This window comes from Galeopterus variegatus, unplaced genomic scaffold (genome assembly GCF_000696425.1).
Source record: "Galeopterus variegatus unplaced genomic scaffold, G_variegatus-3.0.2 Scaffold97, whole genome shotgun sequence".
NCBI lineage: Eukaryota > Metazoa > Chordata > Mammalia > Dermoptera > Cynocephalidae > Galeopterus > Galeopterus variegatus.
Window position 1 is genome coordinate 889,622 of NW_007726208.1, and position 20,395 is coordinate 910,016.

Below are 20,395 nucleotides of genomic sequence, written 5' to 3' on the forward strand. Positions count from 1 at the left end.
GGCTTGCGTCACATAGTTTAAGTTGTTCTCTGAACTAATTTTAGTTTTAAATTTTTTGCATGGAGGCATTTAATACTCCTGAGAGTAAAGTTCCACATTCAGCCTCCATGTAGCCTATTTACCTTCATACAGAGCTGTGTTCTTTGGCCATAGATTTTACCCATAATTCTAAGTACCTCACAACTACCTCATAAATGGCTAATAATTAATCATAAAGGCTATTGTCATGATGCTGTCAAGCCTGAATTCAGTACAAGCTAACAAGCTTATATTGACTGTTAAAATTTACAACATGTTTTTATGTTGCTGTATTAAAATTTTACAAATAGACACTTAAAACATTTTACTATTATCCTTTTTGATATTTTTATCACTAGAAAAAAATGCAAGAGTTGGAAGCAAAACTCCATGAAGAAGAAGAAGAAAGGAAACGTATGCAAGCTAAGGCAGCCAAGGTAAGTTGAAATGTGAGCAAGTGGGCTCCTCATATTTCTTAACACTCTTTGTATATAAATAAATGATTATATTTGGGCATCTTAGGTTATTTATATTTTAGAGTAATAGTCCAATATATAAATTCTCAGATAGAGCTTAATGGGGAAAATTATGAACATGTATTTTTACAGACACAGTAAAATTTGAGCACTTCTTCAGACTAACATTTCAAATTGTGGAGTCTCAGTCAGCATTTAAAAAAATAATAGACTAAAAAATATCAGATTATACACATAATAAGTAATGTTTGAAAGCCATTATTCAGTATCCTACCTATAGGTATTACTTTTCTTTGGTGGAACATCAGGATGGAAGTTGAGGAAATGGGGTGCTCCAATAGCTAATGAGCCAAACCAGTTCACAGAAGTTACTACATCAGGAGGAATGAGCTATACTCTGTCCTAGTTTTGTATTTTATCTCATGCAGTGGCCCACCAGATAGAATAGGTGAGGCAGTGTGGGTTCATAAAAACAGTCAGTTTATATATACCAACCAGAACTGCATTTCTAGAAGATACAGCTAGACTGCTGAAGTAAGTCCACCTGTAAGCTCAATAAAATAAAATTTTGTGTTTTTAATTGAAGACTCTTTCCATATGAGCTATTCGCTCAAATATCTCCCAGATATTCCCCTTCCCATTCCGAGGTCCTTAGGTTTTATGACATGTGTGTGTATCTTTTCTTACATTAACAGAAGAAGCAGGTTCAGTCTGTGGCCAGATGCCTACAGTGTCCTGGGCTTACCTCATATATGTAATCACAGGAATATAAACATTCCGTTTTCTCATTTTTGTTATCTTGTCTAGCTTCTCTGAATTCATTGACTTAATGTATTCTCTTTCTATTAAACCTGATCTATTTTTTTTATCAGGTATATGCTTCTTGATCAATTTATAGATTTATATTGTTTGCCCTCAGTGTGCTTTCTGAGTTATATAGCCACATGGCTTTATTTTTGACAACCAACAAATTTTCTCTGCCAGTTTCCACTTTAGGGCTGGCTGCTTTACTGTTTCTCCATTTCCTCACTTGTAATGTACAAACTGGGTTGTGCATTATATACATTGTGGTGTTTGTGTATGAAATACACAATTTAACAAGTTCATCACTTTATATATTTTTAAAATCAATTTATGGTATATTTGCTTTTCATTTCATTTAGCAGGCAGCAAGTATGGACCACATCAGTTGTTTTGAGTTCTGATGGTGAACATTATTGTAGTGGAACAACTCCCAGGGATATATGGTTCAAAGTCTAGCTAACTCTAATTTGTGTACCCTTGGGCAAGTTATTTAACCACTCAGAGCCTGGCTTTTACTATTGATAAAGTGGTCTTCATTTTATATTGTCTTAGTAATGGGGAGATCAAATGAGATAAAAGATTTTTAAAAAAGCAAGCACTTTAATGTTAATGTTTAAAATGTTAAAATTGGCTCACAAATAGAAGACACCTGCTGGAAATAACTAAACAAGCTGGAAGTTAAAATACTGAAAAAATTGTTCTCTTGTATACTGTTTATACTCATTGACATCATAAATCTTCCAGGTTAGTTATTTCTTGTTCATTGAATTATATCTTGTCACTTTACTATGTATAAAGGATGGGTAGGTATGTGAGCGTGTATAGAGTAGAGATCCCTGTATTCCCTTGTCACTAAATAGATTCTGTCCCCAAAGAGTGCAGTCATTGTGGGAAGTATTAGTAACGATCTCAGTATTTTTTTTTCTTTTCCCACTTAATCCATTGGTTCTGAGTGTTTCTTACAGGTCCATCATAATTATCTGGGTTACTTTAGAAATGCTTTTAAAATATAAATTTCTCCAACCTGGGAGATTCAAAATCATGAGGTCTGGAGAGGAGCTTGGCAATCTGAATTGTTCTCATAAACTCCAGACAATTTTGATAGGTAGGTTTGAAACAACCTCTAGGTGAGTTGTTTGTTTTATGTTTTTTTTTTTTTTTTTTTTTTTAGGTAAGTTAAAAGTTGTTTTAGGGAAAGCAGCAGTCCTTTTTGTGAAATCCTTAGTAATTGCTTGTGGAATTTCTACCACAAAGATAGGATATTATTGTTAAATAATGTACTTACTAAGCTTATAAAGAAAGGGCTTTATAACATTTGCTGAAATACCTTTCAGTTCTTTTGGACATAAATTTCCAATTTCTGTGAGTTTTTAAAAGAAGAAAAAATGTATTTTGCTTTCTAGCTGCTTGTGTCCGGCACTGTTGTGGTTGCCATTTTTGAAAAGAGGAAATATTGAACTATCAGTATGGAGTTACATACATTGCATTTAACTTATTAGATAGACTTTGTGGAGCAACTAGAAACAGTGGAACTAAAGTGTTCCAGGCTGAAGAAAAGACAAATTATAACACAGCAGTTCAAACTAAAACGGGACTGGTACTAATTTAAAATATTTGATGAATGTTGACAGATTGGTTCAAGATATAGTTAAGCAGCTGTGATGTATTTTTTCAGTCAGATACTACCATTGGTTTTTATAGACTTTTACATAACAAATCCCAAATTTGAATCATACCTTTTATTTCTACAATGTTAACTTTAGGCTTATATTTTTCCTAGTTGCAAACCGGTCTAGAAACAAATAGACTTATCTTTGAAAATAAAGCAACTCCACGTGTTCCCAGTGCAAGAAGAATTAAAAAAAAAAAGTCAAAACCACCAGAAAAGGTATGAAAACCGAACCAATCAGGCAAAAAGCTGATTACTTGGTGTAATTTATGTGCAAACACTCATAAACCATATGGTGCTGTGACCTAGGAAAAGTAAATCTCTTTTATTTTCAGTTTCTTCATTTGGAAGGTGGGGACAAGTAATATCTACTATAAAATTTTTACCCTGATAATGAGATAATGTATATGAAAGCATTTTGGAACTACAGAACACTGTACAAATATCAATACTATTATTCAGTATTGCATTAATTACCTCTTGCTCTTAAAACGTTTTATGTGTTTGTATACTGTTTCTCTACTGAGAATATAACTGCTGCTTTGTCGGGTGCTTTCCCCCGCCCTAGTCTTTCCTAGGCCTAAGATACATGTTGATAAGTATTAGGAGCCCACTCCAGACCATAATGCTAATGTAGACAAGGCAAGTGGTAGCCCAGTAGTAAGCTGAAGTTTCAGGTTAGTCATGTTTAGTCAGCTTTTATCATCATGTGAGTAAAATAAAATTGTTTTTCTTTTCTATCCATTCAGAAAGGTCCTAGGAACTGTTTTGGTGCACAGCCACATTATAGATTATGTTTGGGTGACATGCCATTTGTAGCTGGAAAGGTGAGTTGGTTGAACTCTAGATTTTTTTGTACCACTTAATATCTTTGAATTAAATCCATGCATCTGCCTATATGCTTATAAATGGTGGAAACATTTTTCTGTGCCGTTTACCAGTGTGGATCATAGTGTAAGAATGAAATGAGATGAGGACACCTTAAAGCAGATAAATTACATATGGAAGGGAAGTGATAAAAGTAGAGACCCTTGTTTGAAGAAGGTGTTATTGTAGATAGAGGTCAGGGAAATATGAAATAGTGTATTAGTGGGATTGGATTTTTAATTTCAACCCTATTGATTTGCATTTAGATAGAGATAGATTTTTAAATAAATAGATATCACATCCTATTTGTCCTCACATCTAGATTATTTCTGGGACTAATTCTCCAAGAAACAGTCCTACACAGACTTGAATCTTATGTTCCTTTAGCACTTCACTATAAAAAAGAAGTGCTCAACAGTGTGTTTATACTATTTCATGAACCGTTTGTATTGATGGTCATTTCAAATCTAGATGCCTTGAATACCTAACTAGATTATAAATTTTAGTGACTTGGGAAGTAAATGTTTTTAAAATTTTTAATTTATTAATTTATATTTATTTATGTACTTATTTTGTAAACCACAGTAAGCCCTCAGCGAAAGCTTGGGGAATGAACTATTTTGTAGCTTTTCTGCTTGTACTTTGTAGATGTGTGGAGCACAAATCATCTACAAAAGTTATTCCATTGCTTTCTTTTGCCATAAACTTAATCTGTTATTGGATTGCAGGCCATCTTTTGATCTGTTACTTCCTTTATCTTTTACTCCTACCGAGCTTTTTCTTTTGCTTCACCATGGAATCTTTGAGTTTCTCACGAGCTGGCTAGCTGCATCAGAGTCTCTGAGCATGTATTTTGGAAAAGCTGATTATAAAGCCCCACTACAACTCTATTGAATCAGAATTCTCTGGGTGTGGGGCCCAAAAATTATTTTTAATCTATTCCCTAGTTCCAGTCTGATATTCAGTTAAATTTGGGACCCACTTAGTGTTTTCATTCTGTAAACGTCAAGACCAGTGGTTATCTACTTTGTGTTTGAATATTTCTACTGATGAGACCTTATGACACCTTATACACCCATCACATTTGTAGACATCATCCTTTTTTTTTCTTTTTTTGGTGGCTGGCCAGAATAAGGATCAGACCCCAGACCTTGGTGATATTAGCACCACACTCTAACCATAGTCATTTTTATTTGAAAGTTCTTCCTTAAAGTGAGTTGAATTCTACTCATTGACCTTTATTCTGCTCTCTGTGAGTCACAGAACAAATGAACCCTTGACTATAGGAAATTTAAAAAATTTTGAAGATAACTTTTTCTTTTCACCTCCTTATTGTTAGGTTATAAATAAATACCTCCTTTTTCTTCAGCTATTCATAGATGTGGTTTTTGAGGGTTTTTTTTAACCACCTCATCACTCCCTTCCTTCCTAAATTGAATATGTAAACATGATGTGACTAGCACAGAATAGGTTCTTTGTCATGTCTGTTAATTCAGCCTAGCATCACATTTTTATGGATAAAGCACATCATCCCTTTCACACAGATTCTATTTTCAAGAAGTAACAGGTCTTTTCCAAAATCTTTGCATCAGACTCTATAGGTCTTATACTTGCGTAGTTGATTTTTTATACAAAATATTTAATCAAATAAAGCTCTATAGGAATAGATTCACCCTATCCCACGTTAGGCCCTAGTTCATTCTTCCGTTACCCCAACATTTGATTGCCTATCTTTGGTAGTTTTTGCAGTCATTAATAATAAAGTTTGAACAGGACAGATTCAGAGACAAGGCTGCTTTTCAACGTGAGCTCTCCATTTGAAGTTAATTATACTCTTTATGAAGTATTATTTAAATAGCTGAGAATGTGCAGTCACCTAGCTAAATGTTTCTCAGTCTATCCTGAAGGACCGGCTTTTATTGTTAATTACACTTTGTAATAGACCAATTGAGTGAGCGGGAAAAACACTGTCTTTCCTATACTCTTTCTGAGTAACAGTCGTCAGCACAGAAGACACACGTATGTGACCAAATGTGTGGCTATTTCTCTCCACTACCAAGCAAGCAGTTCTGCAGTGGACACCCCGCTGGGTGCCCTCCAATTGAGTTCCAACACAGATCCCACAGATTGAGATGAGAGCTCAGTCCCCAAGATTCCCCCTCCCCACATTGGATGCCTGTGGCAAGCCACAGGTTGTTTTTACCTCTTCTGACCAACTGGCTATAAATTGGAGGTTCCTACAGTCCCCTCCTTGGGTTCGATTAATTTGCTAAGCAGTTCACAGAATTCAGGGAAACACTTATGCTGATCAGTTTATTATAAAAAATATTACAAAGAGTACAGATGAAAAGATGAATAGGGCTAGGTAGGAAGAAAGGGTCGTGGAACTTCCATGCCCTCCCTGGATGCACCACCCTCCAGGAACCTCCACGTGTTCACCTGTCTGGAAGGTCTCTGAACCCTGGCACCTTGGATTTTTATGGAAGCTTCATTACAATTACATAGGCATGATTGATTAAATCACTGGCCATTGGTGATCAACTTAACTCCAGTTCTTCCTCCCACAAACTCCCCACTCCTGAGGCTGGGGGATAGGACTGAAAGTCCTGTCTTTCCTGTAACCAGCCATCATCCTGAAGCTACCTAGTAGCTGTCAGCCATCAGTCAGTTCATTAGCATACAGACAGACAGTACTTTGGAGATGATCAGAATAATATTTCAGGACAGCTGATAGCACTATGTAGTTATAGACAGAAGAGACTAGGAGTAGGAAGAACAATTGGGATGTAATGGGTGTACAAAGACTAGGGTGTAGAATACAGGATGGATTGGAGATATTTTGGAGGTTGAGTCTATGGGACTTAGTAACTATTGTACTGTATGTAGACTAGGAGATTTATATCATAGGCTTGGGGGGTGGGGGGGGTTATCTTTTTACCCAGGTTAATAAAAAGAAAACAGGTGTAGAAGATGTATCTTCAGTTACCTTATTTGTTTTATCATTTTTCTTTAGTCCACCAGTCCCAGCCATGCTGTGGTAGCCAACGTTCAGCATGTCTTGCATCTAATGAAGCAACACAGTAAAGCTTTGTGCAATGATCGAGTAATCAACAGTGTTCCTTTGGCAAAGCAAGTGTCTTCACAAGGTGATAAAAGTAAGAAGCTGTCAGCAACAACTCCCTCCTCAAGTAGCATTAATGAAGAGTTGTCAGAAGTCTTACAGACTTTACAGGATGAATTTGGGCAAATGAGCTTGTGAGTTATAGTTTTTGTTCTTTTAATTACATTTAGCCCTAAAACCTCAATGTTTTTTAACTTCTTGGTGGCTTTAATAATCCTACTTTTGTTTGTTCGGCAAATATTGTTGAACACAGGTCTTGCACCAACCAGCTTACTGGGACTTTAACACATATAATTATTCTGTGTAAAATCTTTCCCTTTCCTAATGCTGTTAAATGTTTTGAAGACCAAGGTTTACATCTAAGTTTTATTTCCTTGTTTGAGAGCTTGATATACACTAATTTTAGCTATACTTAACTGACAGGATAGCCTATGAGTGTTTGAAGAACAAGATCCTTTTTTGTTGTTTTCTAGGTATGTAATACTCTTGTGGGGGAAATAGATATATAAAGAAATAACTCTTTGAAATTAAGAACTCTTTTGCATTTGCCTACAGTGCTCTCTCGAACTTTTAACTATCACTGATAATTCAAAAATTTGTTGCTCTATTCAAGAAATTGAGTCATTTTAAAAAAAATGCACAGGGTATTGACCCCATGGTGAGTGATATATAATGGACCTACCTATGAAACGTAGGAAACATAACCAATTCCTACTTTTGCTTTGTATATAGTGATCACCAGCAGCTTGCAAAACTTATCCAGGAGTCACCAACTGTTGAACTGAAAGAGAACTTAGAGTGTGAACTGGAGGCATTAGTGGGAAGGATGGAAGCAAAGGCCAACCAAATAACTAAAGTTCGAAAATACCAAGCCCAGGTAACTCAGTTTTCCTTCACTTGAGTTTCTGCTGATTAAAAGAACAAAACCAAACACTTTTAAGTGTATTAAATAGTGACACTAATATCATAGATAAAGAGCTACAGGAGATATATCTTTACTGAAGACACTTATTGAGTTCATTAATTACTAAGAATTACTGTTGAGTTAGGACAGATGACAGTGTCTGTTAAACACTTAGGAGTAGATTTCATCTAAGATACATCTTTCAAATATTGAATATATTTAATATTCTTATCTTTATGAATAAACTAACTTACATGATGAATTTAAATAGTTCTGAATATCCAAGTATGTCTTTTAAAAAGAACCTAGAAATTCTCAATTGGAACAAAGGAATAAGTCAGATATAAATATGCAAAACAAATCTCTAGTTATATATATGTTACTAATTATATTAAATAAACCAACCATTTATTTAGTATCTACTAAGTCCAGCAGTGAAGTCACATTCAAGGGTTTTCAACCAGACAGAAACACAGTGATTCATGTATTTAAGAGATTATTGTGACTGCTGGGGGTAGGGGAATATATAGGGTCAAGGCAGAGAGGCTGAGAGACCACTGGCTCTTCAGCTTATCAGAGGTGATAGTCATTGGGCCAAGACAGTAATTGGAATTGGAAAGAGGTGGACAGATTTTGGAAGTAGAAATATTAGGGTTACTTGCTGCTGGATGTAATGCAGAGGGAGAGGAATTATTATGAAGGATGGTGGTACACTGACTGAAAGGGAGAAGACTGGGAACAGAACAGGTTTGGCTGCCATTTGATTAGTAGCCATGTGATAGACACAGTGCCACGTACTTTGAGTATGTCATCTCATTTAATTTTCACAAAAAGCTTGTGAAGTGGGTAACTATTAAGAATTCTCATTTTATAGATGAGGAAACGGCCAGTATTCTGGGAAGTATGCATATATTCTCAAGTGAAATTAAATAACTTGCCCGAGGACATAGCTCACTGATAAAGTAAATGGCTGAGCTGGATGCAAAATTGGGTCTTTTCTACTTCAAAACCTGGGCTTTAGCACTTTTTCCAAAGTTCATGTTAAAAAAGCATAAGCAAATGATTTCTGTAAGAGTAACCGTCTAATTTGTTTCTTGTACATTAGATTTAACTTTATTCTCTCTAACAGAAAACCAACATGCAAGCAACAGTTTAGGTAGTTAAAATAAAGCTCCCCTATTTTAAATTAAATTACTCTAAAAAAAATAAAACGGGAATAAAATTAAAAATCCTTCTCACGGTATTTGTGCATTACCACTACATCTCTTCATCCATCTAGAACTTGCTTCTTTGCCTGCTCATACTAGTGTCTAGAATTCCTTTCTCCTCTCTGTTAAAATCCTTCCCATCCTTCATTTCCCTATGTCCAATTTTTTGCTTGCTTCACGAGTACTTTTTCCATCCCCCCTTGCTTCTCACTCACTCTAAATCTGCACTTTGGCGATACTGCCTTATGATAGAGCACCAGTACTGATGTTTCCTCTTATTTACTTGTTTGTATATTGTTACGTATTTTAAGCACTGAATGATAAATGACTGGTGCAATAGATTTTTGAAGACTTCAAAAAAATCAACTTAGAATGTATTTTTTCAGTTTTAGTTAGTATGAGAATTTTTTATTTTTTAAAGTACTGGTTGTCAGAAGAGAATGTTTTCATTAAATTCTCTCTTTTTCCCTACCTTGATTATTTGGTATAGCTGGAGAAACAGAAGATAGAGAAGCAGAAGAAGGAATTAAGAGCTACCAAAAAGATTCCTGATGAAGAAGGAAACAGCAGCAGCCGTTCTTCTGGAATCTCAGGGACGTCAAATAAGAAGGATTTTGCCAGACTGAGACCTGGAGAAAAAAGCAGGAAAAATCTTCAGTTATTGAAGGACATGCAAACCATACAGAACTCATTACAGAACAATAGTTTGTGTTGGGACTACTGACTCGTACCAGGTCATAAATATTATTCACCTAATTTGTACCTCATCAGTCAGATGTTGACAATTTATTTTCCAGGTCTCATATTCACTTATGTTGGATTTAATTAACAGCAGGTATTAAGGGGAACAAGCTTCATTAGACAGGCTTCTTGCATTGTGCAGCATGACTAATGTTAAACCATTTAGATGGAAACTGGGGGAGTTTTAAAGCCTGAGAAAGCCGTAAATACTCTGTTTCTTTGAGATGAATTTGCTGTACTGATATATTGTACTTTGTAAACAAATTACAATTTTTTACTTATGGGTGTGATTTTTTTATAATAGTTCTTTATATATCTATAAAAAATAAAATCAGGCTTAAATTTTCAAAATATGAGGCTGTCCCATAAGCAGTTTTTGCTTGGAAAGTCTCATTTTTAAATCTTCCTGGCACGAATCACCCACTTCCCCTTTCCAGCACAACCATTAAATATACTTTGTTTTGAATCTTGATGGAGGTTTTCTATGTTTAAATATTTATGTATATTTAAGAGGGTTTTTTTTTCTTTTTGTCATTTCAAACACTGATCAGTGTACTTATATTGCTTTTTAATCCATTGTTAAAAATTTTTAAAAGACCCAAGCAATCATTTTAAGTCAATTAACTAAAATTTATAAAGCATTTTTAAAAGTGTAAACAAACTGTTAATGAAATAAATGAGATTTGGGAATGAAGTAAGAATGGTAGAAAGAGGGGGAGATGTGAAGCATGTACATTTGCAGTTTTAAAATAATACCTGTTTGTAATCATGCTATTCAGTCAAGGCATCTTGGTTTTTTTTAATCTTGAAACTTAGAGAAACATTTGAATATTTGCTTTTGTTGGTGTACAGTATGAGTGCAATACGAACTGTACACATATGTCACAATAATGTAAATCATAATTTTGAGTAGATCGACATGTTAACTTTTTATAAATTTGCCACTGTAGTCAATAAAGCAGCTTTTTAAGGAAACACTGAAGCTTTCCTCAACAGCCTGTTAATAAAGGCTTTCTTGGTTGTAAACTCTCAAAAAATGCATTTCTAAATAGAAACATCAACATATTAATTATAAATAAGAATATGTAGTATTTAGTAGTTGTTTGCCATTCTCATTCTTACATAGCAAATAAGCCCAACAAAGATTGAATTACCTCATAGTATATGATAAGATACTCTTGAGTGCTAATGAACACAACAGTCACATACTAAGGATATTCCTCCCATGGAACTGATTGAGATGGAGTTCTAGGATTATATCTAAACAGCTAGCATGAATTGTTATAGCTACCTAGGCACTAGGCTTATGAAGCCTCCTGTTGAATTAATTTTCTACAGTTAGAGTTCTTAATTTAGGGTCCTTAAATAGATTCTGGGGTATATGTAAATCTCCTGAAAATAGTATGTAAACTTTTGCTTGTGTGTTCAATTTTCTGATGAGCAGGTTTATAGCTTCATTGAATTCACAACAGTGAGTCCACAGACCCCAGGAAGGTGAGAATCACTGCTCTGCTGACATGGTAAATATTTCTTGTGTCTCAATCACCATTTCAACTATTAAGCTTTTGTTTTCTCCTTGTTTGAATTTCAGGTCATTAAATTGTATGATTGTCATTTGAATTGTAGTGGCTCTGAGTCCTAGTTAGAAGAGTGATTGAATGATGCTAAATCCCACCGCATCCCTCAGCTGGGATTCAAACTAAAATAACTACTACAGCTTTTGATACTCTCAGGTGAGAATTGAAAACGACAAAATAGCACTTCAGTTTTCTTATCTGAGAGTTTATAGTAAAGGAATATGTTGTCATCCATCCACTTATGTTGTAGTAGTTTTATTGCAGTGCATTCAAATGTAAGTATCTTCTATGCATAAGATGCCAACATGGATACTAAGCTTAATAAGAAAGCAGTGTTTATAGGCTGGTGGTAGACATCTGAATTGTGCATTTCAACACAGTTGTGGTGAATGCAATGGTAATGGCCATGTACACAGTGCTATGGAGGCAAAGAGGAAGGTGGGGGGGTGGCAGTGAGGGGAGTGATGGGGAGTGATGAGTCGGGAGTAACTTCCCAGAGGAAGAAATGATGCCTAAACTCTAACAGGGATTAGTCACAAGGGCGAACAGTTGTTCCAGGTTGACAGGACAGAATGAACAAAAGCAGGGAGGCAGGAGTCTGCAGTTTACATGGGGGAATTGTGAGTAGCAGAGTGGACTGGTACATAAATGCTGATGAGAACAGAGGTAGAAACTAGGTCACAGGAAGCTGAGGAGCTTCAGCCTGATCATAGTGGTCTCTAATTTTGTGTCCTTGGTCATAAAGGAAAAAGTATACTTGCACAACCAACATTCAGAGAGACATGGAAAGGTATGCAAACTGTCAACTCAAATATTAAAAAGTTTTGTGTAGATAAATATACATAAGTGCTAGTACTCCTCCCCTTCCACACATAATACCAGTGGTTTATCTTAAGTGCTCATGTACAATGCAGAGGGTGAGAGAAGCCACTGGAAGTTTTTTTTTTTTTAGTTGTTTTTGGGTGGCTGGTCGGTACAGGGATCCAAGCCCTTGACCTCTGTTATGAACACCAAGTTCTAACCAACTGAGCTTAACCAGCCAGCCCCCCCACTAGATGGTTTTGAACAGAGATGTGATATATTTGCACTTATATCTGGCTTTTGGGTGGAATATGAATTGGATGTGAACATATTACGACTAGAAACTTTACATTCTTGATCTCTTCAAGCCATCTACATTCTTTTATATGGTACCAGACCAAGATGATAAAGGCTTAAATGGAGAAAATGGTAGAATGGAGAGGAGAAAATGGATTTATGAAATACTGGAGTAGAAAACTTAGCTTTGATACCGATTGGCCACTTAAATACCTTGTTAAAATTTTTCCTAACAGATTTCATACAGTGACCAAATAATTTTGGTACCAATTTTGCTAATATTGGATGCACTTAATAGAAACTATAGTTCTGCATTTTAAGACCAAGAGCAGGGCTAAGGTTTAGATTATAGTGAATTAGTGAGTGGAAAAAATACTGTATTTTTGATTATTGTTTGATTTGGGTGTTAGAGGAAAAATGGGTTTAAATTGAACATTTCTGTTTAGAGTGAGTACTCCAAAAATTTTCCAAATAACATTTCTGCAAAAAACCAAAAATAAAACAAAACAAAAAAATTAAACTGAAGCCAAACAATTCTGTACAAAGACAAAGTTTAAAAGTCAGTTGAAATTTCTTTTAATTAAAAGACCAAGGGACAAGAAGCTCCTCTGTTACAGTACATTACATATGGCTCTTATATAGAGTAAAATACACATCAGGAAATCAAATGTTTATACCAGCACCAAAATCTTACTTGTAGCAGGTGAAACAGTGAAGCAACATTTCTTTTACTGGCAGTGAGATTGTGATACATAGTAACATGCAACATGTTCTTTGGTAAATTTACTCATTAAATAGAATTATAGAATTTGCAAAGGAAAAAGGTAGTAAAATATTTCTTGTAAAATTTGAGCATAATACTTCTCACCATAAGCTAATTATATAGACTTCAGAAAAAAAGCCAACCCTAGTAAGATTTTTAAAATATTGCCTAAAAACTTGCCCATTAGCTTCAGTATGTTCAGACAAAAAAAAAAAAAAATTACGTGAGCTGAGTTTTTAAAATATCTTCCATAATGTTTCAGGTAACTAGACAAATGGAAGCTAATGTGAAATGTATGGGATTCTTTGAACTCCTGCATGTCTACCTCTTTCTCCCCTTCATCCTTCCCCAAGCATAACTATAAGGCATTTTGAAATAGCTAAAACAAATTAAATAAGTATATAAATAATGATAGCAATAATGGTCAACTACTACTACACCATAATATCCTCAAGACTTTGCCTTTCACTATACAAAGAATGTGAAGGTGGAAAGGTAATGAAGGTAAATCAGTTACTACAAAAAAGAAAATCCTATAATGGAGAAAGGGATATCAAATGATTTTGATCTGTGATGACATCAAGGCCCAATATACATATATGATACCACAGAATTTCAGCATTTGGCTTGAAAACTGATGCTCCTCTGAGCAATGAGCTCTCTCCCATCAGGAGGTTTATTTCTAAAGTGGTTTGTGTTTTGATTTTACCAGATGCCACAATTTATAAGACAGCATTTTTCTTTTAATATTAGAAACTTATTCCCACCATGGATCCAGTACTGAAGTATTTTAATATTCTTTGGGTGACTTATGATTAGTGTCATAGTCATGGGATTACATACGGAGTTATTTCACTTAAGTCACCTGCACTGCTACAGTTCTAAACTCACTCCAGAGAGATTTAAAATAAATAAAGCGCCTGATCTTTCTCTCATAGATGGGTTCTAACTTCGGAAGACTTGCTACTTATAAAGGTGCCACTGTAGTCAAGAGTTCATAGCAATGATGCCCCCAATCTAATAGTCCTTTCATACAACAGTTTGGACAGGAGTGACACACTGTGCAGGAGAGCTGGCTCTCTCTGAGGATGAGGTTGATCGGTTGGTAATCTCTCTCTGTAGTTCCTCTACTTTTTTCTGAAGCTCTGCTCGTTTAGCAAGAAGTTCTTTATATCTGTTGTGAATAGGTTCCTACAAGAGCAAAACATAAAATTATTCAGTTAGGCAATCCTAACCAAACCCAAGATCAGATCTTTTCCTAAATATTACAATATATGATTTCTTAACTGTTGGGGCACATCCCACCTTTCCAACCCATCAATGGAAATCAAACCCAAGGACTACTGAAACCACTGGCTTTCCCAGTGCCTGCAAGTATTTCCAGGGAATAACTGCTGTGGACATGCTCCTAAAACTTGTACTTTTCCCAATACAACAAATAATGAAGACAAAAGCCAGTACTCAAAAGATTCTCTACCATTTAGTATCAGTTTCAGTCATGAACAGTTGTCAGTAGCAGATACTCTATAACATATTCACAGTGGCCCACAATTTTGTTAGGCGTTTAACCTTCCTCAAGCTATTTTCTTCAGCTTATTAGAACAAAACCCCTAGAAGTTACCCAGACAGAGGGAAGAAGAGACAAAACGAAGAAGTGATTTGTCTGAAGTTTTACAAGCAAAGTCAGGATAAGAACCAAGTATACTGATTACCCCAGTGTAGTGCTTTTTCTGCTATACAATTATGACTATTAATAGGTAGAGGGGGAAGTTTTAACTATGCACAGATTATTTTTCCACTTGCTTTAAAGGGGACAAATCTAATAAAGTTCCATTGCATGGATGTTAACTCATTGTAGAGTGTATACCTGTGGTTTCATCCGTGGATTCCACCTTATGTAATATCCCACCCAGAGCTCTAGGTGGCGCATGCTGGCTACTGGATAAAGGACATGATTGGAATAGCTCCCATAGAGAGGATTAGTGAAGTCTTCCAGCTGGCTATTTATGTAAGACCACAGTGACACGGTCCTTTTAGGAAGATTCTGTAAGAAGGAAAAATAGGTAATGATTCTCTACCACATAAGCTATTTATACTTTATATGAAATTTGTAAAGAGGTCTTTTGTGGTCATTAAATTAGAGGGAGTAGAACTGGATACCTGTTATAGACCCACTTACATTAAAGTCAGAGGGTATTAGAAAAGAGTCTGCAATTCCTCAAAGAGTTAAACACAGTTACCATATGACCCAACAATTCCACTCCTACGTATATACCCAACAGAACTGAAAACACATCTATACAAAAACTTCATGGATGTTCAAAGCAGTGTTATTCATAATAGCCAAAAAGTGGAAACAACCCAAAAGTCCGTCAAGTGATGAATGCATAAATATAATACATCCACACAATGGAATGTTATTCAGCCATAAGAAATAACACATGTCACAAAGTGCATGAACCTTTAAAAATTATACTGAGTAAAATGAGCCAGACACAAAGATAACATATTGAAAGACTCTATTTATATGAAATGTCCAGACTAGACAAGTCGACAGACACAAAGTAGATTAGTGTTTGCCAGGGGCTGGGAGGAGAGGAGAATGGGAGATGACTACTAACACGTATGGGGCTTCTTTTGGGATGATGAAAATGTTCTGAAATTAAATAGTGGTGATGGTTGCACAATTCGGTAGATATACTAAAAACCACTAGCCTACACTTTAAAAGTGGACTTTATGTAAATTATATTTCAGTACAAAAAAATTTTTTTTAATCAAGATAGAGTGAATCCTACACCAAGGCTCTCAAAAGATGAAAGTTATCTTTTGGAACTTAGCTGTGCCATTCTTAATTATCTAACATAACAAATTACTGAGTGCCTACTATGCATGGGAATACTTATTGCATGCTAGTCACTAAAGATATAAATGGTGAATTCAACAATTTAATACCTGTCTTCCTTATAGTCTAGGAAGCACCTACTACATAGCAGTTTTTGTGGTATTTTTTTTTTTTTGGTTTATTTAATCTTCACAATAGTATTTATTATTATCCCTATTTTACAGAAGCAGAAATTAACTTGCCCAAGGTTAACAGTAAATGACAATTCCAAGATTTGAACCCAGCATCCAGGCTTCAGTGCATGCACTCTTTCCCATTATGCTTTGTAAAATTATAAGAATAAACTTTATAACCACATTTTTAGAATGAAATTTGATGCAGAGGGAGGCACCAATCAAGATGATTAAGATGTTCATACATAGATGTATTTTGAGAAAGAAGTGAAACTTAAAATATAGTCCTTACCATTTATGCTTAATAATACCAACTTAACAGTGATAATTCTGGGGGAGTGGGATAATGAAAACCTTTAACTGTATACGTAAAATCTCAGTGTTTGAATTTTTTACAGTATTGCTTTACAATTAAAAAACCTCAAAACTTAACCTAAAACATCTTGTTTACATGCAGAATATATTTTGGGATTTGAGCTGCCCATTCATTCAAATACATGCTTTCTGCTAATTATATTTATTTTTCTCCACCTGTACAGAATAATAAGTACACTTGTGCTCCTTAGATTCCGTATGTGTCATTTCTCTTTAGCAGATACTACTTCCCACCCATGAACTTGCCTTACAGCTAGCCAGCACCTTCAGCCTTGTCACAGAAGTACTTCAAAACAGATCAGGTCCAGATGTATGGAAGGAAGTAATCATAGTACAGTGTATACAGTATGACCAGAAAATCACCCAAAAGAATGACTATTCAGTTAAAATCTATCACAGAGTCCATTCTTGTAGGGAAAAGTACAAAAGTGGGGATAGAGCAGGAGGTCATGGCTCATATTTTACCTCTTTTCCTCTCTGCTGTTCGCTGTTGCAGAGGAATGTTCCGAATAAACAGCTGTACAGGTGGTCCAAAATGGTAATGAGAAAATATTCATTGAATTCAAATGCGGTAGGAAACTGCAAATTGAATGCCACAAACACAAAATTAAGATTTTTTTCCAAATGTATTTATCCCTGATGTTGGTAGATCCTTTTAATAGTATTTAAAATTAATATTCAAAACTATATGTTTCTAAGCCATTATGGCATTACCTGCTTGGTTGTCCAAAAATCACTATCATTTTTCTGAGGTAATTTCTCCCAGAGTCTCCTTTTCTTGTGTATCAAGAGTTTGAATGGTCTGACCATGATATTTCTGTATCCTCTCTGTTAACCCTAAGCTTGAAGGCTGCTGAATTTTGACTTGTGCAATTTTGGCAACTCTAGTCTTTCTCTGCCAAAAATTACCATAAACAACATAGTAAGATTTTTCTTTTAAGTTTTTAACAACATAGTTTCCAGGAATTACACAAAAAATAGCAACAATGTCTCCAGAAAATGCCCGCAATACACAAAAATATCCAAGGCAGATGTGCAGATAATTTACAAGTCAGCCTGCTTTTCTTTTCAAGGAACATCCGGTTGAATCAGAGTCTCTTGTAATCTACTACTTTAACAACATCTTTCCAACAAAAAGAAAATTCACCCTCTCTAGCCCAGGCCAGTGGCTTAACTGGATGACTTCATTTTATACAAACAGTACAAATTTGGGTGACTAAATCAAAGGAAGAATTACAGATCCCAGAAATGTAAAGGATACCTAGTTTAATCCATTTTATCAACCTAATATTTCAAGATTATTTGGAAGCTTCTATGTAAGATTTTACAAGTTATAGGGCTGTGAAAAGGAATTCCATGAATATTTGGATTGCAGATAGAGAAATATATATTGTTCACAAGTTTTTATTTCTAAGAAAGATCCCTACCCAAATAGCGGAAGAAAACAGTAATAACTGCATGCAAAACGGATAGGGATGAAAATAACTTTGCCTTGAAGTTTCCTAAATTTTAGGGTACTACAGGCAAGGTCACATGGCAGATTTCCCAAAACAATAAAGGCCAACTACCAGGTCTTGACTAATTTTTATGGCTGTGAAGCTGAATGATCAAGTATATGCCAAAAACAAAAAAAGTTACCTGTAAGAAATTTTGTTAAATCCCATTTATTCATTTATAAAAAAAAAATCCCATCTCATATTTATCGCACACTCTTAACAGCCTTATTTATTAGCCAAATATGAATGCATCCTGAGTCATTAAATAGCAATCCCAAGGAGCTAAGCCTGCAATTGATTTTTTTATCTTCTTGGCAAAACTACTAGCTCAGTTATGAGAAGACAGCTTAATCACTGGGCATTTACTCACAATGAAACTAAAATAGTATAGTATGAACTGCTGCTATTGCTTTTAAAATTCTAAGCAAAAAAGGAGTACTTTGTTTTCTTTACATGTTTAAAATCTCAAGGGCCCTTCAACAACTGCTTCCTGATCCCATGAGTGAGGGATGAGGATGAGGATAGTAGTAGGAGGAGAGGTGCAGAAACAACATAATTGGTCCTATTTTTTTTTTTCCTTTTTGTCTTTTTTCATGTCCGGCAACGGATCGCAACCCTCAGTGTCGCGCCCGTACCGGACCGGGACCGGCAACGGGATCGCAACCCTTGGTGTTGCGCCCGCACCTCGCTCAGCCAGTGAGCGGGAACCGGTCTGTATGTGGGATCCAAACCCTCGGCAGGAGCGCCGCCGAGCTCTCAAGCGGCGACAGTGCGCCACCGGGCCGGCCCAATTGGTCCTATTTTGACAAATGTGCTATTTTAGTGTCTGCACTAGTATTCAATTATTTATAAAACTGATGATTGCTAATAAACATTATGACTAGCTAACATACTTTATGTTCAGGAAGAAAATATATCATACAGGAAACATAACTAGATGTCTAAAGACCACTATTTTAAGTTCTATCAAAAACATTTAAATTGATTTTATTATTTATTAACAGGCTCAAAATTAGGGTTAAACTGCTTTTAGATATAGAGCATATTTACTAAGGAAGAGATGTATTATGTACTTTTCTTTGCAAGAGATTGGTAAATGTGAGTAATTGATTTTTCTAACATATCAGAACTAATATATTTAAACACACTGCCCCCTTCAAGGTACTCACCTTGGAAGGCAGTACATTTTTTTTTTTTTGTCCTTTTTTGTGACCGGTAAGGGGATTGCAACCCTTGGCTTGGTGTCGTCCGCCCCGCGCTTAGCCAGTGAGCGCACCAGCCATCCCTATATAGGATCTGAACCCGTGGCGTGAGCGCCACTGTGCTCCCAGAGCCGCCCTCTCCCAAGTGCACCACGGGCTCGGCCCGGAAGGCAGTACATTTTTTTTTTTTTGTCCTTTTTTGTGACCGGTAAGGGGATTGCAACCCTTGGCTTGGTGTCGTCCGCACCGCGCTTAGCCAGTGAGTGCACCAGCCATCCCTATATAGGATCTGAACCCGTGGCGTGAGCGCCACTGTGCTCCCAGAGCCGCACTCTCCCAAGTGCACCACGGGCTCGGCCCGGAAGGCAGTACATTTAACCATCAAGGATGTCATGTTTTCAAAGAGCTTTCCTACTCCTTTGATGGCATCCTTAATTTCTGTCAATAGTCAAAGGTTATTTAAAACTGAATATGGTAATGGTCAAAAATGGGTCCTATTGCTTTTGGTCAAATACCCAAAAAAGGATTGGTAGGGATTTGTATAGCCAATATGCTACCCTCAAAGGAAAGAAAAATTCAAACTTACTCCAAGAAGTAGTAAACATTGTTAAACTAAGTACGCAGCTTCTCTCCTTCCTCCCACCCCCACCAACCATACCAAGGGCCTAATTTATAAAACAAAACTGGATTGTATACACCTTTTCAGTATATATGTTAAAATATCAGCCTCATTGTCCTGTAGTCATATCTACAGCAATGCTTCATTTAACCCAGCAGGTTTCAAAATAATCCACCCAAGTTTAAATGCTTATGAGGGAAAAAACTATTAAATATATAATGTATTTCAACTACGATCACCATTTTTTCAATGAAATAAATAGTCTCCTATTTTATTGAAGCTAAAATATGATCCTAAAATGAAGCACAGCCAGGAATTGCCCTACTTTCTATTCGTGTGGCAGTCTAACTAAAAACCCAGATGTCCGGGGTCTAATAAACCCTTGGATAAGTAATTACACACCAATGAGCTGCATTCAACTTTTGGGTTTTGAGATGATTT

At 35.8% G+C, this 20,395-nt stretch overlaps 2 protein-coding genes across 2 annotated transcripts in view; one reads left to right on the forward strand and one right to left on the reverse strand.

Moving 5' to 3' along the window:
• CEP57 (centrosomal protein 57kDa) overlaps positions 1 to 10,280 on the forward strand; it is a 39,629-nt gene extending 29,349 nt beyond the window's left edge. The window contains exons 6-11 of the mRNA XM_008583355.1: positions 378 to 455; positions 3,079 to 3,186; positions 3,717 to 3,794; positions 6,848 to 7,089; positions 7,688 to 7,832; positions 9,558 to 10,280. Coding sequence (XP_008581577.1) covers positions 378 to 455; positions 3,079 to 3,186; positions 3,717 to 3,794; positions 6,848 to 7,089; positions 7,688 to 7,832; positions 9,558 to 9,791 — 885 coding nt within the window. The 3' untranslated portion in view covers positions 9,792 to 10,280. The remainder of the gene's footprint in view (positions 1 to 377; positions 456 to 3,078; positions 3,187 to 3,716; positions 3,795 to 6,847; positions 7,090 to 7,687; positions 7,833 to 9,557) is intronic.
• A 2,755-nt stretch (positions 10,281 to 13,035) lies between these two features.
• MTMR2 (myotubularin related protein 2) overlaps positions 13,036 to 20,395 on the reverse strand; it is a 125,411-nt gene continuing 118,051 nt past the window's right edge. Inside the window, exons 12-14 of the mRNA XM_008583413.1 lie at positions 17,103 to 17,216; positions 15,114 to 15,290; positions 13,036 to 14,437 (exon numbers count right to left, since the gene is read on the reverse strand). Coding sequence (XP_008581635.1) covers positions 14,276 to 14,437; positions 15,114 to 15,290; positions 17,103 to 17,216 — 453 coding nt within the window. The 3' untranslated portion in view covers positions 13,036 to 14,275. The remainder of the gene's footprint in view (positions 14,438 to 15,113; positions 15,291 to 17,102; positions 17,217 to 20,395) is intronic.